At 45.8% G+C, this 23,237-nt stretch overlaps 2 protein-coding genes across 2 annotated transcripts in view; both read right to left on the bottom strand.

The window, feature by feature from the left end:
• LOC310885001 (P2Y purinoceptor 2-like) overlaps positions 1-11,657 on the bottom strand; it is a 33,685-nt gene extending 22,028 nt beyond the window's left edge. Inside the window, exons 1-2 of the mRNA XM_083807716.1 lie at positions 5,159-11,657; positions 1,966-2,084 (exon numbers count right to left, since the gene is read on the bottom strand). The gene's annotated coding sequence lies outside the window, so the exon portion shown is untranslated. The remainder of the gene's footprint in view (positions 1-1,965; positions 2,085-5,158) is intronic.
• Positions 11,658-11,795: 138 nt separating this feature from the next.
• NELFB (negative elongation factor complex member B) lies at positions 11,796-23,162 on the bottom strand. The gene is made up of 13 exons (XM_083807710.1): positions 22,975-23,162; positions 22,571-22,734; positions 22,273-22,372; positions 21,264-21,494; positions 19,575-19,760; positions 18,141-18,253; positions 17,340-17,442; positions 16,419-16,514; positions 15,567-15,709; positions 14,487-14,593; positions 13,405-13,546; positions 12,498-12,606; positions 11,796-12,240 (listed from the first exon to the last, which is right to left on the bottom strand). Exons 1-13 carry the CDS (start codon positions 23,074-23,076, stop codon positions 12,103-12,105), a joined length of 1,734 nt encoding a protein of 577 aa, XP_083663836.1. The 5' UTR covers positions 23,077-23,162; the 3' UTR covers positions 11,796-12,102.
• Positions 23,163-23,237: the final 75 nt, after the last annotated feature.

Genomic DNA, 23,237 nt, shown 5'->3' with positions numbered 1-23,237 from the left:
GCAGGTCGAGCACCCTGCCTTTGCTCGGTGGGGCCGTGCCAGACGAGGGGCAAACGCAGCGGCCCCCGAGATCCGCGCAGCACCTGCAAGAGTGCACGCGCCTCTGGGCTTGTGCTGGCCGTGGTGTGGGGTCTGGCACTGTGGACAGCACAATCTGCCAAGAAGCACGACAGCCACATCGCACCCAGCCTCGCAACAAACCCACCATGGGGATGTTTCTTCTCTGCTAACGGACTGCCTTACCCTTGGGCCTAGCACTCAAGGCAGGATGTTTCTCTCAGAAACTTTTGCCCTTTGGTATACAGCTGCAGACAGGTGCACAGAAGCCACAGATTATGATAGTTTTAAGTATGCCAAGACAAATATAATGCACAGCAGGGGATGCTAATTACACTGTGTGTCTGCACGTGAAACAAGCCCAGGGGCAGTAACAACATCCCAGCCAAATGCGTGCCTCAAAGTATCGTGTGGCGTTTCTTCAGCTAACGAACGCTGTTTCATTTACGAGTTCAGAAGTGCTGAGTAACTCCAGATTCGGAGGAGAAGCACTCCTGGATGGGAGCGAGCAAGTGAATGAAACACACGAGGGCTGGAGGTGTTGTAGCAGCTCCGAAAACGGGAATGCTCGAGGTTCTCCGTGACAGGGTGGCGGAGCCGCGTCCCTATAGCAACAGAGAGAGTTGCCAGGCTGCAGGAGATGGGTTCTGATGTACGGCACAAGTCATACAGTGAGGGGTTTTAGACAACACTGATATTTTATACATATGCAATTTTTAATGAACAAAGGCAACATGACTCCTTTGTTCCAGGGGAGAGCAGTGTTTTACATGAAATTCAAGAGAGAAATTACGGGGGAAAAAGACTGGCAGGATAGCACATTACAACTTACTCCTAGTTTTGTATTAGGTGCTCCTACTTATGAATACAAAATTGTAAAAAAAAAAAAAAAAAACTCTTCTTGTTGCTGTATATTACACCTTGATTGACTAATGCTCATTTAATGCTATTGAAAATCCCAGCAGACTGTAGACTTAAATGCCTAGCTTCTGCTCTTTTGCCATCCTCTATATTCAAGCAAATGCTGCCTACGTCTGAAATTCTTCTTAAGTCTTTAAAACGTTACCTGAGCTTTACCGTACAATTTTAGTCTCCAGTTAAAAATGTCACCAATTCAGTCAATGATATGGAAGGCAGAAAGCCAATAAACCCCGAGTTATTGCCAGAGCCCACAGCTCTTATTAAGGCATTTTTTTTGTTTCCAGACAGCTTAGTGACTTGTCAAAGGCTCCAAGTTCTTCTCAAAGGAGTCAAAAAAAGTTACAGTGAAAAATACTTGCTATGAGCAATCTGATCAACTCTACCGAAAATCAAGGTTACTCTTATACCAAAGAAATGTGCCAGGAAATTGAAATATTTTCTGCTTTGGTCTGCTGCACCCCGCCACTAGGAGCGGCGAGTTAATGTTTGCTAAGGGATTATGCGTGGGACTGGGTGTGAATTCCCATTGCTAAACACACCAGGGAGCGTGCAGAGGGAAGCGCCACGCCTGACTGAAGCGTGCCGGTGCCAATTCGGGTCGGTGTTTTCAGAAATCTGCTGCAGCCGTGAGGGAGCTGAAAGGGCCCGGCTGCTCTCCTGGAGGCAGAGGCACCGTGCCCCGGGCCGGGGGGCAATGCACAGCCCCGTGGCCACCTTCCCTCTGCCCCAGCCTGAGCTGGGGTTCGGGCCAAGGGCCCAGCCTTGTGGAACCATGTGCATGAGCCCGGCTTCCAGTCATGCCAGTAGCCCCCAAGCAGAGGTCCAGAAGCAGCTCGCAAGCATGCTGGGGACTCCTAAGGGTATGAAGCAAATATTAACTGGGCTGTTGCACACGTTGGCAGTCAGCTTTACAAAACAAGCATGGCAATAAAGCATGGATACAAGGCTACCACGTAACAGACACCTGCATGCTGAAACACACCTTACCTGCAGAACACAGCCTTGATTTGCTTGAGTTGTCCACTGTTCTGCAAATATTTTTAATTAAGAGCCAGCACCCCTCAGATCCATCATCCCTCTTCCTCTCCTGCCGTTTCCAGACAACTCTGTACAAAAATGACAAATAGGTCAAATATGGATAAAGGCTGTGTGAAAGAACTGGCACAGAAGAAGATTTCTCCAAGGCTGGAAGCAGGGCAGCGGGAACAGCAGCGAGCCTGGACTCAGGCAGGCTCAGAATAACTGAAGGAAATGAGGAGCAGGCTCTGGGACATGGCGCGACGTGCCCAGGTTTTGGTGGGACAGAAATCCATGCCGAGGTCAGTGCTTTCAGCTCATGGTTTAAGCAGCCAGCAAACAAACTGTGACATAGCTGAGCCACTAGTGCACTGATGAAATCTGATGCTCCAGCAGCAGAAGCAGCCGCACACCAAGGCCTGTGATTCCTTTGTGAAAGGATGATGGAAATGAGGCCAGGCTCCTCTGTCCAAGACACCTGACCCAGCTAGTTGGGCTGGAAGAAAAATCCAGGATACCTGAGCCACCTGCAAGCAGCACAAAGCATCTCCACTGGCCCCACTGTTCCCATTCTTATGAGCCAAGGGACTGAGGAACAGGGCTGTGTCACTCTGGGCCTGCTCAGGGCCTATTTCCCTCTTTGTTGGATGACAGTTTGGGCCTCTTTAGCATTAATGAGATTTTTAAAAGAGAATTGGTAGATGTCAGTATTTACATTCATTACAGCCCCAAGGGCACACTGCAACACCTGCAGATCACCTTCCTTCAGCTTCTTGGAAGCACTCATCACCCCATTTCTCCACGTGGGAGGTGGCACAACTGACTAACGACCTGGAAAACCCACCCTTCCTAAAGTTCACAGAATTCACGCAGTCTCTAAACTGCATCACAGAAAGGCAGCAAGTATTGTTCTGGGGCAGTAAATCCAGTTAACACAATAGTCAAGGACTGGAAACACTGAACTTCCCTCAGACAGGCCAAATGGAAAGGTCAGGACAAACAGCTCCTACAACGAGTTGTGGGGTTCTGGTCCAGAGCCCCTGTGGGGTGCAGAAGACACAGTGATCCCCGCAGCTAGCAGTCAGAGCTGACGGGTGCAAGTACCAGCTTTTCGGTATAGAGCGCATAAAAGTGGATCTCAGGTCTTCAAATATCCCAGACAGCACCCTATTAGCGACAGTGTTGCTTCCTGCACCTCTGTACAAAGTCCATGAATGCGGTGGTGCTGGGAGAGGTGAGATGGAAAACAGATTCCCTTCTCTGCCCTTTGGCCTCTCCTCAAGGAACCTGTTTGTAGGAAGTCCTTTGTAATTATATGATTGCTCACTAGAGATTAGACAGAACATGGTGCCTGTTTGGAGGGGGCCATGGGCTGGTAACAGATCTGGCCGTGACCTACTGAAGCAGATGCTTTGCTGTTGCTCCACTGGCATTGTTTTGTGAGTCACCAATGACGCAGGCCCAGTGACCCTGACATCTTGAATGAGCCTTCAAGAGCAATTGGGGGGAATAAACTTCACCTGCCTCTGGCTCCCCCCTTTCTCAAGCACATGCAGAGTTTCCTTCCTGAGCTCAGAGGACATCCAACAGATTTGGAAGCAGAGGTTGACGTGGAAATACAACTGGCCACAGAGCCAGGAGAGAGCAGAACCCAGCCTTCACAAGTGGGTAGGCAACAGGATTTTCAGTTACAATGGAAAAACAAGCACTGCACGATTCGTCAGCACCTTCCACAGCACTAATCAAAGGCAAAGAATCTGCTCTGAGACAGATTTCTTCTGAGGATTTTTAATTGCTCCTACCTATACATGTGCTTGAAAAATGGGAATACAAAACTTGTGTTCTTAGTCACCAGATTGCTTTGTATGCTAATGACTCATCACCAGGATTTTAATCAACATTTCATCACTTTCTAATTCTGTTAACCCTGATCAGCCAACAGAGCTTTGGCACAGCAACTTGATGCTACAGGAAAGAAAAATAAAACAAAACACAAAACTCCGAAATAATTGCCTCCTGGGTTCTGGACTTTTTTCTCTGACAACACCACGGGAACCAGAAAGCGATTCGTTTGACTCAGGCTGCATATATGGTTACAGGCATTTTCTTACTTACTCCCTTACCACAGAGCTGACATCCACAGCACGTGGAGAACAAGAAAGACACCGCTGCTCACTTCTGGGCAGCTGCTTTTAACGCAGGCAGGTGCAGGTGCTGTGGTCTAATGCTGCTGCTTTTCCTCTTTGAGCACTGATCAGGAGAAGCAGCAACATAGCTCCTCTCTGAGTAGCTGTTTATAGGCCCAGGTAAGACACCTTTGCCCATTGTGCAATTGTTTTGCAAGAAAAGGAAGCTGGTTTTGCTGCATCCAGCTGCTTCGTGTCCTTCTCACCAAACCCCCCCTGCAGGTCCAGCAGGCCAAAGCCTGCCCACACAGATTCGCAGATTGTTTCGTTGCTTTCTGTGCAGTTATTCTTCAAGTTGGACTGACCTCAGTATCTTTAAGAAGGTCTCTAAAAGCCAATGGGCACTCCTCTCTTCACTCGTGGTCCTTCTTGCATGCTGGAAGCTGGCATTAGCCAGGTTTAAAAGCTGATTCCCCTAGGAAGTAAGGAACTTCCCAACCCAACAAGAATCTTTCTAGGTGCTGACTTACAAACCCAGCACAGAAGTAAAGGCAGTTTTTAATAGAGCTTGCAGTAAAGAATTAGAAAAGGCAAATACCAGCTGCTTACACCCTTGTCAGCACCCTGAGCTGGGGCTGGGACATGAGCTCCCCACCCAGCCAAGCAACACACAGCAGAACCCCCCCCCCCCCCGCTGCCCTGGCAGACAGGCATGATGTGTCCCTTGGGAACGTCTCCGAAGGAAAGGGGGAAAGCTTCTGCCCTCGCCTAGATGGGAAAGATCCTTGCCATTTACACCACATTGTTTGCTGGGATCACATAAGGGAGAGAATGGTGCTGAAGGCAACGGACAGAAGACAAGGTAGCGAGTGCCAGGTGCCCCGGGGCAAGAGGCAGAGAGGAGAGGAACTGGAGAAGCAGTGAATGCAGGGTGGTAAGAGTGGAGCACCCACAGAGCTGAAACCCTGCCCAAGGTATCCTCAACACCGTGACCTGTACTTGGGAGGAGCTGCCCTTGATCCCTGCCTTACACCCACCTGGAGCTCCAGGAAGCTGACTTGCCCCTTGTTTGTGCCGCCGAGCCTGGCTCTGGAGGAGGGAGGGTGCTGGCAAGGATGCCCAGAACTCGTTTGTGGGCTCCAAGCCAGGGCAACGGAGCTTGGACGAGTCCACGAGCCCTGCAGGGATCAGCCCTTATTAATAGCGTGGCCTGATGAGATATAAAGGTAGAAAGCAAAGCTGGAGAGCAGACACCTCTTCTGGGCACAGTAGGATCTAACAGAGCTGTGAAGACAACTTCGTGGAAATACTCCTCCTGAAAAGCTGCTCCACTGAGATGTCTCTCCAGAGAGACAGCTTATTAATAATGGCATTTCTATTCCATAGCTTTTTACCACTGTATAAAAGAAAACATAAATCAGCACGTGTACCATCTGTCAAAACTGCAAGAAAGGCCAGAAACTGCCCAAGTCACCCTGCATCGTTCAGTCTCCTCCCTGCTGACAGAAGAGCTCCAGAAGGCGCAGGCTGCAGCACGGCTCCTGCCCCACGCAGCCAGTACTGCTGCTGGTTACCTCTCGCCACCACTTCCCTTGGACCAAGACAACCCCAGCGTAAGGGGATCTAAAATAGCATTTAGAGCATCCAGAAGTACCTATTTATATACCTACAGGTAACATCTTTGTCGTTCTCCATCCTGAAATGGCTGAATTATTCTGAAAAAGGAATTAACAAGATTTTTCATCTCTTCATTTTCTGGACTAGATGCTTTTCCAAAATATAAGCAAGACCTCCATCGCCAGGGAAACTGGATAAGAGGATCCTCGCTTACAGTGGAGGTCTCCCACTTACCAGAATTAAGCTGTAGGTGACTGCGATGCCCAAACTATGTAGCAGCTCCCCCAGAAGAGTATCTTGGGGAGGGATAATTCAGTTTTCTGTTGTGTGACATCTGCTCCAGACTTTGTGACACTCCTTTTAAATGCCCAGCTTCCTTCCGGCCATCTGCATCGCAACCCATTGTTCCTGACCACTTTTCAAACAGCTCCCTGCCCACAGCAGTAAGGGGGAACAGGGTGTTCTGCCAACAAGCAGATGCTCGGGAGCATTCAGACATGTGAAGATGCACAACAATGCCTTCAAATTGCTGGGTCCCCACCTCTTTTTATCCTTGAAGTTACAGATTGGTGGAGCCCACCCTTACAACGGTCCCAGCTGTGAATTTTGTGGGATTATGTGGGAAATACTGTCAACGGGTTGGAAATCCAAAGCCGGCAATCAGCGCTCTCTAGGAGGTTGATTTCATAACTGTTCTTTTCCACCAATTTAGGTTTAATCCGGAGAAGTGCAGGAATTACAGCTGTCAGGATCCAGCCCTTTTTGAACAATAAGCTTCCTTCTATGGGAGGAAATTGGTGCAACGGGGTTTCTTGTTGCACCCCTAATGACTCTATTGAGACACTGTGGCCGTAGCATAACTGGAGGTTCTTCTAGAGAAAAAGGCTCCTGAGTACTCTGTCACAACAGTAACCATCCCGTCTGTCAAGCTCACCCCTTTCCTTGCTGTCCTTCCACTGCTTCTGCGCAAAGGAGGTGTGAGAGTGGCTCCTGTCTAAATTTTAGAGCTAAAGGCACTGGGTGGACACACATGGTCCCTCATCAAAAGGTCAAGGTTTAAGTCCCTGAAATGGATGGATCTCAGTGGAAAATCAGGAGCTTTAACAGTGAGGACATACTAGAATAACGTGCTCAGGTTCTTCCTGAGCCCAGCAGGACTTTGGTAGATGCTGCCAAGGCACTGAAACAGCATCAGCAAGAACCACGTTTTCCTCCTAACTGCCAGGTCTGCAAACTAGTGTTGGTGAGGCATCTGCCAAGCGAAGGACAAGCCCTTCCCCAACAGGGAGCAGTAAATCAGAGATATTACCCCAGCCCCAGGGAGCTCCAGGGAAGCAGGGCACCAGAAGGAGGTGAAGGCAAGGTGAAGGCACATGCAGAAGCAGGGGTACGGGTCCAGCCTAACATCAGGTGCTGCAGGCTGCTCAGGGCAAAGTCAGTAGGAGAAGGCCAGCAAAGGACCATGCTCCTTGTGCCAAATAAGAAAACCACCACAGGAATTGACACCACCCAAAGACTTGCTGAGAAGGGGAAATTCAGCAACAAACTCGCTGAACTGCAGACAAAGCCAAGATGAGCAGGACCGCCTACCAGCACAGAGCACCCAGGATCTGACCTCGTACCCAGATTTGACCTCCTACCCTTCCCTGCTGTGACCTTCCACTCCCACCAAAGGGGCGCATCAAGCCCTGGTACCTCCGGTGCAGTTTTGCACTTCTCCATGGCACAAACCTCATCAGGCTGAGAAGATGCACGTAAAGATGCATATATCTGCTTCAACAACACACACCCCAGCAGCCAATCTTGGAAATCATAGCAAGAACAATTTGGTGGCTTTCCAAGCACTTCAGCAGTACAGAGAGAGATCCGGAGGGCTCTGTGCTGTCTGGGGCTGACAACCTCTGCTCCTTCCCAGGGAACTGCTCGGGACCCCTATTCATTGTCTGTTGACCCAGGGACCTCTGTTCATTGTCTGGTGATGCAGCAGTACAGCAGAGGAGGTAGCGAAGAACACATCATGTGAAAACACAACAGATGCTTCCCTGTGGTTCTGTGGCTGCTGAAATTATTAAGACCAGAAAACCTGATTACTTGGGTTTTGAAGCTTTAAATGCTTGAGAAAGGGAATGCTGCGATGTTTGTACGTCGGTAACTTCTTACCAGGCTCACTTTGGTGAATTTTCATACCTGTTCCCCAAAGTGATACTGGTGAGGATCGTGCTGGGGCAGTGTTTGGGGAGGCACAGAGCCTCCCCTGCAGGAACATCCCTGCCACTGTAGAGTCCTGATGGGACAGAGCAGAGGACCAGTCACTTGTAAGCCTGATGCCCAGCTCCTTGCTTTGTCCCAAAATTGAGCTTTACCTGAGGCAGCACAGTGGGCTGAGGCATGAAATTAGAACAAGAGGAGATTGCTGTTTGCTAGAGCATTACAGGTAAGAGACATGATGAGACCAAGTCACGTAGCTCAGTTTAAGGCAGGGGAGATGACGATGGTAGAGCATCGTTTTCCCTGTGAAGGGCCATACACCAAGGGCTGGCCAGCGTTGAAAGATGAAGGCTGGTCCCTGGCAAGTGCTGACAGCTGTCCAGGTGCGAGGAACCGGCTGCTCCACTAGCAAGGCAGAACTGCCTCACGTAAGGAGCAGCGAGGGAGCTGGCAGCAGGAGCCTCCTCATCCACGCCATCCTCACCTGCTGGCCGACCTGTGTCCTGAGCCAGACATCCAGGGACCTCAAGGGGGAAGTTCAGGACAGCCCGAGCTTCCCCTCTGCAAGAACAGGCCCCATGTGCACTACACAAGCAGGCCAACATCTTCTAACTCAGTTCTTCAAAGTTAAACCTATGGCAGGTTTCCTTTTTACTTTTATATAGAGAGGTGGCCAGGAATCACCTAAAAACCTCAGTTCTGACAAAACAGAGGAGACTCTCAGCAGCTGATGGGTACCCAGGGGGGGTCTTCACAGTCCTTCTGTTCAAGTAGATTTGTTCTGTCTCCTTAAGCTTGGGTCCACAAAGAGCTTTCCTGCATCAAGTCAGTATGTCACAGGAAGTTATATAGTAACCATCTTTTCCACTAATTTTGTATAAAGTAGACCCAGTTCTTCTGCCAGTGGAGGCCTCAGTAACTGAATTTCAGAGCTGCTTTTATCAACTGCAATATTGCAGTTACAGTGCTCTATCAACCTGCTAATGTAGCTCAATCCAAATGACTTGTTTCACAGCTCAACATAAATTTTCAGTTAAATGTTAACCATCCAAAAAGCCTGAAGAACCTCTCTGGGCTATTAGTTACTATGATCTCCCTGGAAAAGCACACAGAGAGGACCAGATTGCTCAAGCTAATTAGAATTCATTGCAAAAATTCATTCCCCAGTCAGGCGCAGCAGGTTTGGAGAGAATGCACTATTTTTCCGTACCGCAGGTATCGCATCCCCGTCGTAAAGACAAACTGTAACATGAGTGCAAACAGGGAGCAGCTCCAGCTCCCTGCTCCATGCCAAGCTGGGAGGGATTTCGGGCGGCAGGGAAGGGCAGTCGGTGGCGCGCTGCCCTCCAGCGAGCATCCGCAGCACTGCACGCTGCTTGCAACCTCGCTGCATCTCCGCATCAATTGCAAAGGGCTACTTGAAGAGGGAAAAAGAAAATACAATTCCCATAAACAGCCCAGTGGTACTGCACCTGGCAGTGTGCCGCTGGGCAATCTGACACAAAAGCATCAGTCTGTGTAATTTCTGGAGCAAAACCATCCTCACCTCAAAGAACGGTAACAGACTTCGATGCTCACTTCTGAAAATATTTTCTGAAAATTGTTTCCTCTAACTTATCACATCTTTTTGCAAGAAAGCTGGCCAAGAGAGCACGGACTGGCAGCCATTCCAATTCTCCCCTGCCCACAGATTTCCCCTCCTCAGCTGAAGCAACAACCTGCAGAGTTTGGGCTCTGGGCTTCAATATCTTTGCACCATCTGAAAAAACGGGGAAAAAAAATCAGCACTGTGGATATGGGCTAAAACACAAGAGGCCTTTCTGCCTAGCAGTAAGTAGCACAGTCAGACTGGATTAAAAGAAGTTCATGCTTCAGGAGCAGAGCAAGTCAGCCTGCTGTACATGGGAAGCCTTTAGTGACAGAAAGAATCCCTAACACAAACCTAAAAGAAACTCAGAGCCTGAACAGAACATGGACTTGAGAAGGTTCATTGCGAAAGGTTCACCAGCAGTGTGGGATGTTGCTTTGTGTAAGTTACATGACAGTTTAAACGGTTTAAAAACAAAGCTTTGCAAGAAAGGATTGATTGTAATAACGAGTTCCTGTTTCCAGCAAGTTCGATGCCAAGAACTGCCGAGAGTCTGCCAAAAGCAATACTGACCCCAGGAGTCAGAGTGGAGACGAGGTGCACAAAGGCGGCTTGGACTAGAGGGCAGCACCCTTGTCTGTACACAAACCCAACCTGCCTTCCCAGTTTTCCCATGAGATACAGGCAAGTCCCTGCATAAATGGAAAAACAAGGAGGCACGGAGGCAATAAAGAGAGATGGTGCTCACTTTCCTCATGCAGAACCCAATCTCAGGAGAAAGAAAGTGACACAAAGAGGGAGTCGGCAGCTTTGGGGAGGGATTTCCATCTCTGCTTAATGAGCACCTTTTTGGTTTTTTTGTACACAGCTTCAGGAAATGGAGAAGTCTCATGAATATGACTTGGCATTGGGAGTGCTCAAGTTCCAAGAAAAAAAAAGGGTGATGGGAAACTAAAAGGGCAAGAAAGTAACTGGGCACAGCCAGCATGGGTGGGCTCCGAGGGTTAATTGTGCCTGACAAACCTGACAACCTTCTAAGAAGGGATACCTGGCTTGGTAGACGAGGGGAGAGCAGCAGAGTTTACCTTGACCTTAAAGGGCTTTGGACACAACCATCTGAAGAACACATACAGTCAAATCCCTTTGCTGTGGTGCAGATTGCCACGTGGAAAACTGGCAAGACACCAGGTCCAGAGGGTTGTGACCAACAGCACAAAGTCCAACTGGCAGCCAGTTACACGTAACATTCCTCAGGGGTCAGTAATAGGGCTAATATTATTTAATGCCTCTATTTGTAACCTAAAGACAGAACACACCCTCAGCAAGTTTGCAAATGGTATCAAGTTGTGAGAATGGCTGACGCACTGGGCAGAGCTCCTGTTCAGAGGGAACTCAACAGGCTGGAGAAATGGCCTGACAGAAACCTTAAGAAATTAAGAGGTAAATACAAAGTCCTGCTCCTGAGCAACGTCATCTAGGTAGGCACTAGTCTGAGGGTGAACCAAAGACCCTCAGAGGTGCCTTCAATACCTGAGTTATTCTGCAATTCGGAACAATTCATACAGACAGCTTCCTGCTTAGAGGACTGGTGAGATTCTTTTCAGATATATTGTACCTGCTGAAATCAATGCAAAGTCACTTGTAAACTCACACAGCTTATTCTTTTCCCATGCTCACCTTCCTGCACACTCTGCCTGACATTTACACTGAGGCAGCAGTAAAAGCAGAACAGGAATTAACAGTATCAGTACAGACAGCAACACAGATAAGTCATGAAGACACAGGCTATTTTTTCAGTTAGAATGTCACTCAAAACCTACACTCAAACCCCACTGCCATTCGGGAACATAGTAGTTCTGGTTTTACCTCACTGGCTCCAAGATTCACTCAAAGCTACTCCTCTGAAGAAAAGTGGGGAGAAAAGGCAAGCAAGAGCCAGACTCAATTTCTGGCCTTCTTCATAAGATGGCTGCTCGTTGCTTCTTGGTCTACTGACAGTGGTAGACATCTCTGAGTAACGCAGCATGTCTTACCACGTAGCGAAGAGCTAGAACCTCAAACAGGAAATCGTATCAGTGGAGCTTATTTCCTCTGACATTTCCATCTGCTGAGCATCTGATCTAAAGACCCAGAGGAGCACACTAACAGCCAGGGAAAAAGTCATGCTTAGCCTTCAGGAGCTCACACTACCTGCTCAACCCTAAGTTAGACACTCATTTATCAGTTCTTGAAATAGAGTTTAAGAATACAAGATGCAAAGCTTAAAAATACGCCTTTTGTTTTTGAAAAAAAAAAATTGTACAGTCGGTTTTAAGTGATCTACAAGAAGACACTCAGCTATCTTTATGAAAAGTAAACCTCTGCAATGCACTGCATACAGAGTTTTCTAACCAGCAAGAGCCAGTGAGTTGGGTAAACTGCAGTGTTTCCTGAAAGAGCTTCAGTGGCTTTTTTTTGTTTGTTTCCACCCTGTAGGCAGAGACACTTGACAAGGCAGTACAGTGCCTTCACGCTGCTGAGCACTAGGTTAGTTTTTCTCATGTCTCACTCTTGCACTACAAACATAGCTCAGCGTGAGGCTGGTGTGGGCACAGTGGGCAAGGGCAGTTCCATGGAGGGAGTCTCAGTCACTTCGGCTGGACTAGGCTTGCGAAGCTCCAGTTTCTCAGTGAGTTGGTTATAAAGCTCCTTCACAGCTTCCCCACTCTGCAGAAAGAGATTTAGAGAAGGGGAAAAACAGGAGAGTCAGACTTCATTCTTGCTACTACTAGCTACAGCACTAAATATGCAATTACCCTCAATGTTTTAACACAAACCAACACAGAAAGAGGAAGTTACAAGGTAATTAAGACAACTTGGAAAGCTGCTATCTGAGCAGAGCACGTGTTCCATTAAGCAACGTCTGGAAAGGCAGCTGCTTTCATTTGCAATTAATTTTCCCTTTCTCATGTTTCCCTTCTTACCTGTTTGGTGGGTTCCAAAGCCTTCTGGAGAGACTCTAATTTGGCAGGCGCCACTTTGTGATGCAGATGAAGCAGCAGTCTCAGCACATGTCTATGTACATTGTCCTTTCTGCAAAAAGCAATTTTAAAGCAGAGTAGCTGATATAAACAATCACAGTTTCAAAGAATGAGAAGCCTATAGCAACACTACCAGAAGAATACCTAACACAGCCACAGACTGCCAGCTTTGTTGTAATCTCCCCAAATAACTGAGAATTGCCTGCATGCCAAAGTGCTAACCCTGCCTTAGACTTCCAAGCAATTCATGTAATTAATTCAACAAGGGTGGACCAACTGTAGCAACCATGGGGAAGGAGAGGTGGATTTTAAGCACAGACTACAGCACGGGGCAGATATTTTTGTCTCTCAGCTGCACCAAATAGGCCACGTGCACATACAGGGGGACGTTTGGCCCTCAGTGCATGTGGAGGAAATGGCGGTGGCAGCAGCAGCACCGAATACTGCTGTGCCTGAACAGCAGTTCTAGTCACATCTGGGGAAGCCTCCCAGATCTGGCCACCAGCTGAACCACACTGACTTAAAAGAACTAACAAACAGGTTTGCTGTGTGCCGCTGATACTGGAAAGAGCTGCAGTTAGTGCGTCAAAGTCACAGCTATCACAAAACACGAAGGATATTATCTTTTGCAACTCCAACTTGAGAACAATGAATTACATTTTAGGCAATAATTTACAATTAACAACTAACAATTTTTTTTTATTATTTTTTATTTTTTAACAAAACATAAGCCTTTCCTATTATTTCCTAATTATGCATGAATAATTTGCTGAAATATTACACAACAGTTCAGAGAAGTACAGGCTCTCTCAGCTATCTCATAAACACATCTGAGGAAAATCAGATTTACCTTGAGCAAGCAGTGAGAAAGAAGCCATCAAAGAGACTGGTGCAGAACTCCTCGAGTGCAAATTCATCACCCAGCAGTGTGAGGTTACCAGTGAGCAGATGCAGAAATATGTCACTGAAGGCCAGGTCACTGAATGTCTCAACTGTACAACACGAAAAAAGAGACTGAGACTCGCAAGGATGTGCCAAACCTTGACTACATAAGCAGATGTTCTTGTTGAGAACTTTGCAAAAACTTTTCCTTATTGGCTTTTACAACAGGTAGTCCAGGAAGGTGGCTATGACCATCCACATAAGGAGCAGAGGTCTGAGAAACGTATGCAGAAAACTCGTGATATCATCAAGACTGAGGTCAAACAGAGCAGCTTGCTGCTGCCAAAATCACAGGGTCCCTCTGCTATACTTCTCCGTAGTCCTCTGCTTACAGCCACATCCACCTCCCTGCACTTCTCAGACCTCAAAGTGAATAGATGCAAATCACTTACCAGTGGAAAAAGTCGCCCATGTAAACGAGCTGGTAGTTAAGCAAAGGGTCCAAAGAACACCAGTGAGTGAGAGAGTGGGAAGTGAGCCCCCCATTATTGGGAGCAGCAATTCCTAAGATTGCTTCAGAGCTCTCATGCAACTTAACCCGGAGAAGTCAGGTAAGTCAGAGAAGAATTTAGGGCTGTGTTCAGTCCTGTTTTGTTACAGGTTTTTTCACCACACAAAGCCAAGTCCCAAGAATTTCTGGTCATATGCAGTTACTGTGAGCAGCAGCAGAATTAAGCCACCTGCTTTTTATCTTTCATTCATTCCAAATAGCTCTCAGCTAATCCCATTGTTAATACAGCCTTTGATGTATGGAACTACTGACTTTCAGCCACTACTCCTAAATTCTTGGATCAGGAGAAAAGTATCCTAATTGCAGACAAAAACAACCATGTCATTCTGCAGGGCTTTACAATTAAGTTACCAGAAGAGCCAAAAGCTGAACATACGTCTTTGTCTCTGAAACCAGTTTCATTTCAGATCATTACTTGCCTCCTGGGTCTCCAACACAAGGCAAACAGCTACAGAATAGAAGACAAGACCAAAACGCACCTAGTGCTGGCAGAAGCCTGAGGAAAGCATTCTTGTTCCTCTGTTTAGTGATGTGAAGGATGTAGTATAGCCCAATCTCACAAGCTATTCTGTTGTCCTGCAAGAATCTGTTACAAAAGAAGCAAAGATTCTTAATCAATAAAACATTTTTTTTCTTTAAGAGAGTTTAGAACGGTGCTGGACAGGAATCAAGCAGTTACAGGAATGACTAACCGCAAACCCACTGAAAGCAGCTGCTCACTGACTGAGCAGATAGATGATCATCACTAAGTCCACTGGCACGGTCCAGAAAAATTTACTGTTCAGCCAGCATTGCATTGCCTTACAATCAAACAATTGGATTTGATTGTGCACATTTTAAATAGTATTAATGATAAGTGATCATCCAAAATGGATTTTAAAAGAAGTCCTAGTATTCAAAAATGATACAAAGCACAAGGGTGTTTTGTTTTAAAGTTTCCCAAAGGTCAAATACCAGCACTGTCATAGAGCAATTTTAAGTACAAGTACTGGGATATAGTACTCTATGTTCTAGCATACAAACAAGAATTGTGCTGGAAATTAGTGCAACATCTGAATATGACAGAGCACAATGAGGATTTTTAATTATCTCTTTGAAGCCCCCAGAGTGATAGGTTGTCTACAGAGAGTGTCTGTGTAACAAAAACGCAGAACTTATGATTTACAATAGCACTCTCCAGATGGCAAGCATGGGCACTTATCCAGCTGCACCCAGATGAAATTGTATCACTCAAATACTCATCATTCACTGCTTGGGAAGTTACAATCAGCGCATTTGAAAGGAGTAATACCAAGTACTTTCGTATTCACCCTGCTGAAAAAATGGTCATAGCAAGAAGTGGTATTTTATGTAGATGTATTTTATTTGAGGAATTGTGGTGCAAACCTGTTCTGCAGGAGGTAAAGTTCAAGCTTGATTAACCAGGACTAAATCTTACCCAAAAAAGTCTTCATTTTACCACATGCAGTATTTTCTCCTGTCAGTGTTGGTTGGCTCCTTGATGGTTTGCTTTATCAACAAGACTAATACGTAAAAGTTTTGTAAGGCAGATTACGTACTTGGTGAAAGCTTCTGGAATGGTGCTGGGGTAGGGAATTGGCCCCTTCTCCTCCGAGGGCAGTTTCTGATCTACATTGAACGTGTGGTCATCCACCACAAAAGACATCAGCATAGGCAAGAACTTAGTGATCAGCTCAACTTCCTTGGAGGGATTGAAGAGAGGGGAAAGAACAATGTTTTCATCAATCAGTTCATGCCACCTAATAGTCCGACAGCATTGTAACATATTAAGGCAACATCAATAGCCCCACCCTACACCTAGGAAAGCAAGCTTTCAGACATCCAGTTCCCTTCGAACTTCTTGAAAAATTCACTTCCACATGATCTACTGGTAATGAGGAAAGCTGTATTTCACCTAACCTGCGGAGAGAATTTGAGCACAGCTATTTCTCTGGACAATTACGTAGCTTCTCTTCCAAGAGACCTTTTCCAATCTGCAAGTACTGCATGTTAAGGACGCTACCATCACTTTTTCAGATATTACAGATCATTTTCTTCATTGCCTTAACTGACAGGGATCAATGTGTAACTAGAGTAGCAATAGAAAGTTTATGTGCATCTTCTCTCCACACAAGGCAGAACAACCCGTGTTCTATCAGATACACAGAATGGAAGGCTACAGAATTTAATAGCAGAGCAGTTCAATTTAGAAACAGTAAAGGCCAGACATCCATGTATATGAGGAAGCAGGTAAACGGAGCTTACAGCGTGTCCATTTGAGCTGCTGCTCTGTGGCCCCTTGCATGCCTTTTGCTAAATCACTGATGAGGGGAATGCAGGAAGCTGACTTGAAGATTAAATCAGGGACTCATAACGCAAATCAAATAAGAATCGAATCTAAAGAAGCTCACCATTTTTGGTTCCTTGAAGACTTGACTGTCAATCATGTCCCAGGCCCCCTGTCCCAAAGACAGCATCCTAAGGAGCAGTAGTAGATCTGGACTTTCCTCGATTTTTAAGGAGTGGGGAAAAAAAAACAGATAGTTTGATATTCCACAATTTGCACTTACAGATATTTCTTTGGAAGCAGTGGTTTACAGTCAAAGCACTCCTGGACTAACAGTCTTCTCAAATATTGCTACAGGCATTCAGTTCTCAAATTTAATCAATAGCTGATTCCTCAAACGGGAATCAAACCGCCACAAGAACAACAGGCACACCTGAGAGCTGTTTTTTGTAACATTTTATAATGTGCCAAGAAGTATGCAGCCAGTGCGATCAGGACACTGCTTTTAAATGTGTCCAGCCAAATTAGGATACTGAAATACAATGTGACAGGATGAATCAAGTCATTTCAGCAGAAGTAAGAAATGGGAAGAGCAAGAGTTTTTCATTTATATTGTGCCCTAAAACCAAAACAATTTTCAGTCAAACTGCCATGAAGAAGTTATTTCATCCAACAACAAAATTTAACGACTCCAGGATAAAAACAGCAAATGCCTCACACAGGGAACAAAGGCTGCTGCTGTTAGGTAAAATGATGCAAGGACAAAGCAGGGATGTATGTATATGCATAGCTGTTAGGAAAGAATGAGCCATGCAAAGAATTTGTTGTCGGTTCAGAGCTCCAAAATGCCCATCTCCAAATAGTGCTCCTGCAGAGCTCTAAGGCATGTGCTATAAATGGGAAGCCGGTATTACATTTCTCTTATTTCAATGTGCACACACATTTGAGAACTTAATCATACTTCTTCTGTATTTCCAGTCTTTTGCTGATGAATGCTATTCAATTAAGAGAGATTCACACCAGGTACACGTGCTGTGACACTCACCCTGGGTAACGTGTCCTGCCCAACCAGGTCCTGCAGGTGCCTTATGGTACTCAAGGCTAAGGTGTTAATGGCAAAGGGATCACACAAGATCATTGATAAGTCCCTGACAGAAGAAGAAAAAATCAAATACATGTCATACATAACAATCACCCCTGCGGCCCAGTTCCACATCCCACCGTAGGACACTAGCTTCTTAAGAAAATGTGTCTCACTGGAGTAAGATGTTTGACCCTGTTCTTGTAACCCTGTGAACTATCACATCTAATGTCAAAGCAGTACATGCATTTCTGTACATTTTTTTTAAAAAAGAAATAAACACAAAAAACACATGGAAACTGCTGTTAAAGAGGAGAGACACAAGGCAATTACTGCAACAATATATAAAGGAAAACCTGAATTTCTGTCCCTTATTTCCTACAGGTGTCCCCCCATGAAGCTTCTCCTGCCTTTGTAAAAAAGCTGTGAATGTTTCTTCAGATAACATGCTCCTTCATGTCAATGAAAATAATTACTAAAGACCTTTTGTGATGAAATCAAACAGGAGACCTCACCCAGCCCATTACCAGGCCATAAAGGAGACTGCAACAATCACTCAAGGGTAGTAGTAACTTAAGCAGTACAAGCTTTTTCACCAGAACACGTCTGCAGTAATGCTGATGAACTCACGGCATTTGACCAGGCAGAAGAACTACTAGCTGCTACCTATCTTTACGGAAGAATTAACACCGAAAATACAAGCTAGATGTTGTGACTGCTGGGAACCTATTTTCAGTTTCTCAATAAACAGCCTAAGTAGCTTACCCCAAAACTTGTTCTTGTCCCTTCTTCACTCCATCCAAAAATCCTTGCAATTCCCGAGCTCTCTTGTTGTCCACAAACTTCTCCCGAATGCAGGCATCAAGGCACCAGGTGAACTGTTCAAAAAAAAAAAAAGAAGAAAGCTTAACAACAATGACAGAGGTCATTAAACTGGCAATAGAAAACACAACATCGGAGAAAACAGGCTTGGAATGACCTCCAAATCTCTGGAGTTAATAAGCTTTGTTAATACACTTGGGTATGGTAGCAAGCTGATCACAAATACAGAGGAGGTCAAACGTACAAACATCCCAAGAAGAGGTCAGAGGTACCGATGTAAGTTAAACTGTTGTCACTTTCTCCCCTCCTAAGACAGGCATTCCCTGGCAATTGAAGCTCACACTGAAGCTGTATCAATTAGCAGCAATAACGTGGGATATTTTAGCCATGGCACTACAACTCGCACCTTGTAAGAAGGGGTTACCTTCTGGAGCTGTCTCTGCTTTCATATCAAATGGAAAAGACAGTTGAATAAGACATTTTATCTGGCCTAAAACTGTTGGTTTTTTTTTCCCCTTTACGAAAACAACACACATTTTTCTCAACATTTCAGCTGTCAAGACAGAAAAAACTTGCTCAATTTTCTGAGCTGTTTTCATCGTGGTTTACTTTCCTCACACCAGTCACTGCATTATATGGTGGCAAAATGCAGTCACCTGAAAACAATCTGTAATTTGAACAAGAATTGCCCTTTTCTATTCGGTCACTGTCTGTATACTGATTTTGAGACTCTTGATCTGAAGAGGTTAAAGAGCATGCAGCAATATTGATCATCACTCGAGGACATACTGCCTATAAGCAGAATACACATAAAACTTGGCAGTATTACTTCGAAAAAAAGTCTTCTTGTAGATCAGAATGATGCCAACATGGACAAAAGACCAGTAACAAAATCCTGATGTGACAGTGACACCAGGCCCACCACACCCCAGTATTCTAATAGTTTTTATAATTTGGGATCCAAAGTATTTAATGTTATACACACAGTTTACTGACAGATGGAGTGTATCACACCAGCACAACAGGAAGGAAAGCAAGCTTTGATTAAGAACCTGGGGCTAGCTAATGTTTTCGCTTATTTTTTGCAGCATCTACATAGGTCAGATTAGATGCTATTTTTAACGCTCCACAAGTATCATAGATTTGAATGATTTATGGGTTATGAAATGAAAGCAAGCTGCTGGTTAACCAAGATGAAATTTTCACCTGAAGTTCCAAGGACTATAAGATGACTTTTGGATTCAAGGCCTGAACTCTCTTCACAGAGAGGACTCATCTTCTCTGGTCTGAAGTCCTGCAGGGCAGCAGGTATGCACAGGAGTGGGCGAAACAGAAAATTCTCCAGTAATACTCCCATCTGTCCCACATGATTAATACCTTATGACAGGGGTCAACGGTGCAGATTTCACTGATTTCCAGGTCATGCAGCGACATCAGGAGCTCTGCCCGTAGAGTGCAGTAATGAACGTTCCTTGTCCGAAGGAACAAGGTTCTCAGAAACTGCAACACCATATCGTAGAGCTTCACGTTCTTCCCAATCATCTGAGTCAGCTTCTGAACCACCTAAACCCAAAGGGGAAAAATGTGCACTCAGTACCAGGAAATACCATGACCACAACACACACGCAAAATGTAAGTTATTTCTCCTAAGTGATTTATCAAATCTGAAACATCTGCATTGACCTGAGCTCCTTAAAAGCAATTATTTCAAACCAGGATTTGACAAAGTGCTTCTTTAAGAGATGCTCAGCAAATCTTTCACAGCCATGAGAGAGCCAGGAAGCCAGGCATTTTGAAAACAGGCTCTCTCAGGGAAAAAAAAAAAAAAAAAAAAAACAGCGGCATTTGCAAAGTTACGGTGCTCAGCTACCTGGTATCAAATAATGTTATCTACAATTACTGGAACATGGAAAGCAGCTCAGTTTTCTTTGAAAGACTTGTATTTCTATCTATTTTCAGGCTGTGGACATGAGAATGAAGGTGAAGTGGTGAAGTCTGCAGTATAAACCTGAAGCCAATCGCACCAGAGTACCTGTACTAGAAGTGGGCTTTTGAAAGCAAAACAGATCCAAACCACATCCCCCACAGAACAGACCTGGTACACTCTCTGAAATTAAAGCTTTATACTTCCTTATCACTGGTATTCCCCAGCATTCTCAACAGCAAGGTCCTTACAGAAACTCTGGTATTTCCCTTTTGGAGAAAAAGTCCCCTGAAGTGACGCATTGCAGCCAATCCAATCTAATAACTTGCTGTTGCCAAAAAGAGAGAGACACACTCATAACATCTATGCCACTGTTCCCTGACACATCAAGGATGGCTCACACAGGCAGGCACTTTGCAAAGGGTTTGGTCCCAGATGATCTCTTCTTTGAGCGGATTTAACTCACTGTCTTGGAAACCCACTTACTGGTTTTATTTGCTGAAGATTCTGTAGCACTTACTGAGCTGAATCAGCTCGTGGAAGGGTCTGATATCACCAGAGCCGGAGGGAGGGAGGAAGAGAGGGGAAGAGCACCACCTGCCTCTCCAGCAGCAGTGTTAGATCAGCTCTGCCCCCTCATGTAATTCCATCCAAAGAGCAACTTTTCTGAAAGCCAGCTTAGGATAGGAACTTTTAATGTTCCTTTCCAACTAAGAAATAAAAAAGTTGGTCTCTCTCTGTCCTGCTTGAAAAGGGAAAGGAAAAGGGGAAAAGGAAAAGAAAAAGAAAATTGATTTGATAAGAAAAGCTCTGTCTTCAGAACAGCTGCGGGATATTAAAGCCAAACTGAGCAATACAGAAAAACATTTAAAGTTCATAAACAGCTCAGAACATTAATCAATTACACTGCCTCAAGTAACTATTAAAGTAATTCCTGCTGCTTTGATCAAGATGTGTAAGACGTAATGGAATGTATTTCTTCCAAATACTTTGTCCAGCCAAAGTATTTTGTTGCAAAATACTTTGCAAATTTGCTAGCAAAGTTGGGTGGTTGAAACCAACACCTCACTGTTTGATGAGGTTGACTGAAAGGTGACAAACAACATTCGCAAGCGTGTTGTAAGAAGTTTCCTTGTCCTTACCTCCCCCTGACGTCTTGCTTTGGGAGATGGACTGAAGAAATTGTTCAAGACAGAAATCTCATTGCTGAAGAGAATGTTTTCTTTCTCCAGGATATATTGCTTCAGCAGTGGAGATACCTCATCACCAAACAGAGCCTGGTTATCCTGCCAAATCTGGCGCTTCACCTCCACTGCACATGCTTTATACAAATCCTTATCAGCCATTACCAACTTCAGCTTCTTCTCAGGGACCTATGATCAACAGAGCAGTTACCTAACTGTACAGAACCTCACCTGGCTGACTGTTCAAGTAATAGGTAACTGACTGCAGAAGACATCTAAAGCACCATCCCAGGCAGTCTGGTAATTTACAAAACAATGCAATTAAATAAAATATCACAGTCTCATCTTCTGCCTTCCCTACTCCAGTAGCAGTAAGCTAGTCCTAAGACACTTAAATTCTTAAACAAGCAGGTTACACATCAAGTTTTTCCTTATTTCTTCCAAAGAGGACAAAAGACTTTCTTTAAGCGTATGACAGTAAGACTTGGAATGATTATTTAAAATTCAGTGGTTTATAAAAGTTCTGAAAGTAACAGTTCTGAATCCATTACTTTAAGTACAATATGATACTTTTAATAACGCTATTCATAGAGATTTTTGTTTCACAAATCTGAATCTCAATCCTGCCTGCTTCTAAATTCATTCTTCAAGTTTTACTTTCCACTTGCTATGGATTTTCAGTCAGCTACGGAAAAATTCACATATCAGTGAATTTGACTTCTTTTAGAATGGTGCACATACTAAATAAAATAGGGCAACTGTTCCACCTGGTTTTGAAGAAGTCAAATGCTTTTTGAATTTACATTTCAGTACTGAGCTGTTAAAAGCCATGAGAATCAAGTAAGTTTTCCAGTCAGTTCCTAACACTTGCAGAGGGTCTGCAGCCAGAGCTTGCAGCCCAGCCCAGCTAAGAGAAGCCGTATAACAGAGATGTAACAGAACAGGCCAACGGGAGCAACAGTTTTACCTTGGGCAAGTGCTTCATGACACACATTACCACAGGCTGTATGGAAGGCATCTTGACCAAGGAAAAGCTTTTCTCCAGGAGATCTTCCAGCTTCTTGTACCTGAAAACACAGAACAGCAAGATGTTCTACCTACCATTTAACAGCAAATACCAAAGCAGCTAATCTCAAACGCTGGAACTTGAACCCCTAGAAAAGTCAACTCCCCTTTGCAGAGAGTTTTCTCCTTTTCTCGTTTGTTGTAGCTTTCACGTTTAATTCCCAGCTCACTCCGAACAACCAACAAGCCTACCGACAAACCTTTCCTCAACTTTCCCTTCCAAAGCGATGGCTGAGACCCGCTCCAGCAGCTTCTCCCTCAGCTCGTCGAACACCGACTGGTGGAACTCCAGCCGGGGGGTGCCGTGCAGGTCCAGGAAGGGCAGCGCCGACTGCAGGGAGGGCAGCAGGACTCCATTTTCTGTCTGCCAACACAAACACGGGACAGGGGGCGGTCAGGGAGCGACAGCGAGGACTGCTAAAGCCGTGCTGGTTTTAAAAGAAAGAAAAAAAGGAAAAAAAAAAAAGAAACCAACACACAAAACAAAGCACAGACCCCCCCCCCAGGTCTTGTCGCCCCCTCCCCACACACACAGCCCCGGTCCCCGGGGGGCTCCCGCCGAGGCCCGGTGCAGGCCGGGCGTCTCCATGGCGACCCGCCTCACCTGGAACTGCTCGATGGCCTTGAGCGGCTCCGTGCAGTTGGTCAGCGTCTCCTTCAGGTCCTCGCCGTTGGCCACCCCCAGCTCCTGCAGCCCCGCGTACATGGCAGCCCCGCCGCCCCCCCCCCCGGCCCGCTCCCGCCACGGCCCCGCCGCGGTCCGTCCCGCTGCCGGGTCCCCCAGCGCAGCGCGGTCCGCCGCCCTTCCCCTCCCGCGGAACCCGCTGCGCCGCACCAAAGGTTCCGGGCCGCCTGCGGCCGCCCGGC

Source organism: Anser anser, assembly GCF_964211835.1.
Source record: "Anser anser genome assembly, chromosome: 21".
Taxonomy (NCBI): Eukaryota; Metazoa; Chordata; class Aves; order Anseriformes; family Anatidae; genus Anser; species Anser anser.
The sequence above is the reverse complement of the archived record's forward strand: the minus strand, read 5'-3'. Positions and strand labels throughout refer to the sequence as shown.

Coding starts and splice junctions, on each gene's coding strand:
- NELFB (XM_083807710.1), bottom strand. CDS start 23,076: ATGTACGCGGGGCTGCAGGAGCTGGGGGTGGCCAACGGCGAGGACCTG. Junction 13,547..14,486: donor CAGGCTTCTGCCAGCACTAG/GTGCGTTTTGGT, acceptor CGTGTTGTACAG/TTGAGACATTCAGTGACCTG. Junction 12,241..12,497: donor CTTTGGAACCCACCAAACAG/GTAAGAAGGGAA, acceptor CTCTTTCTGCAG/AGTGGGGAAGCTGTGAAGGA.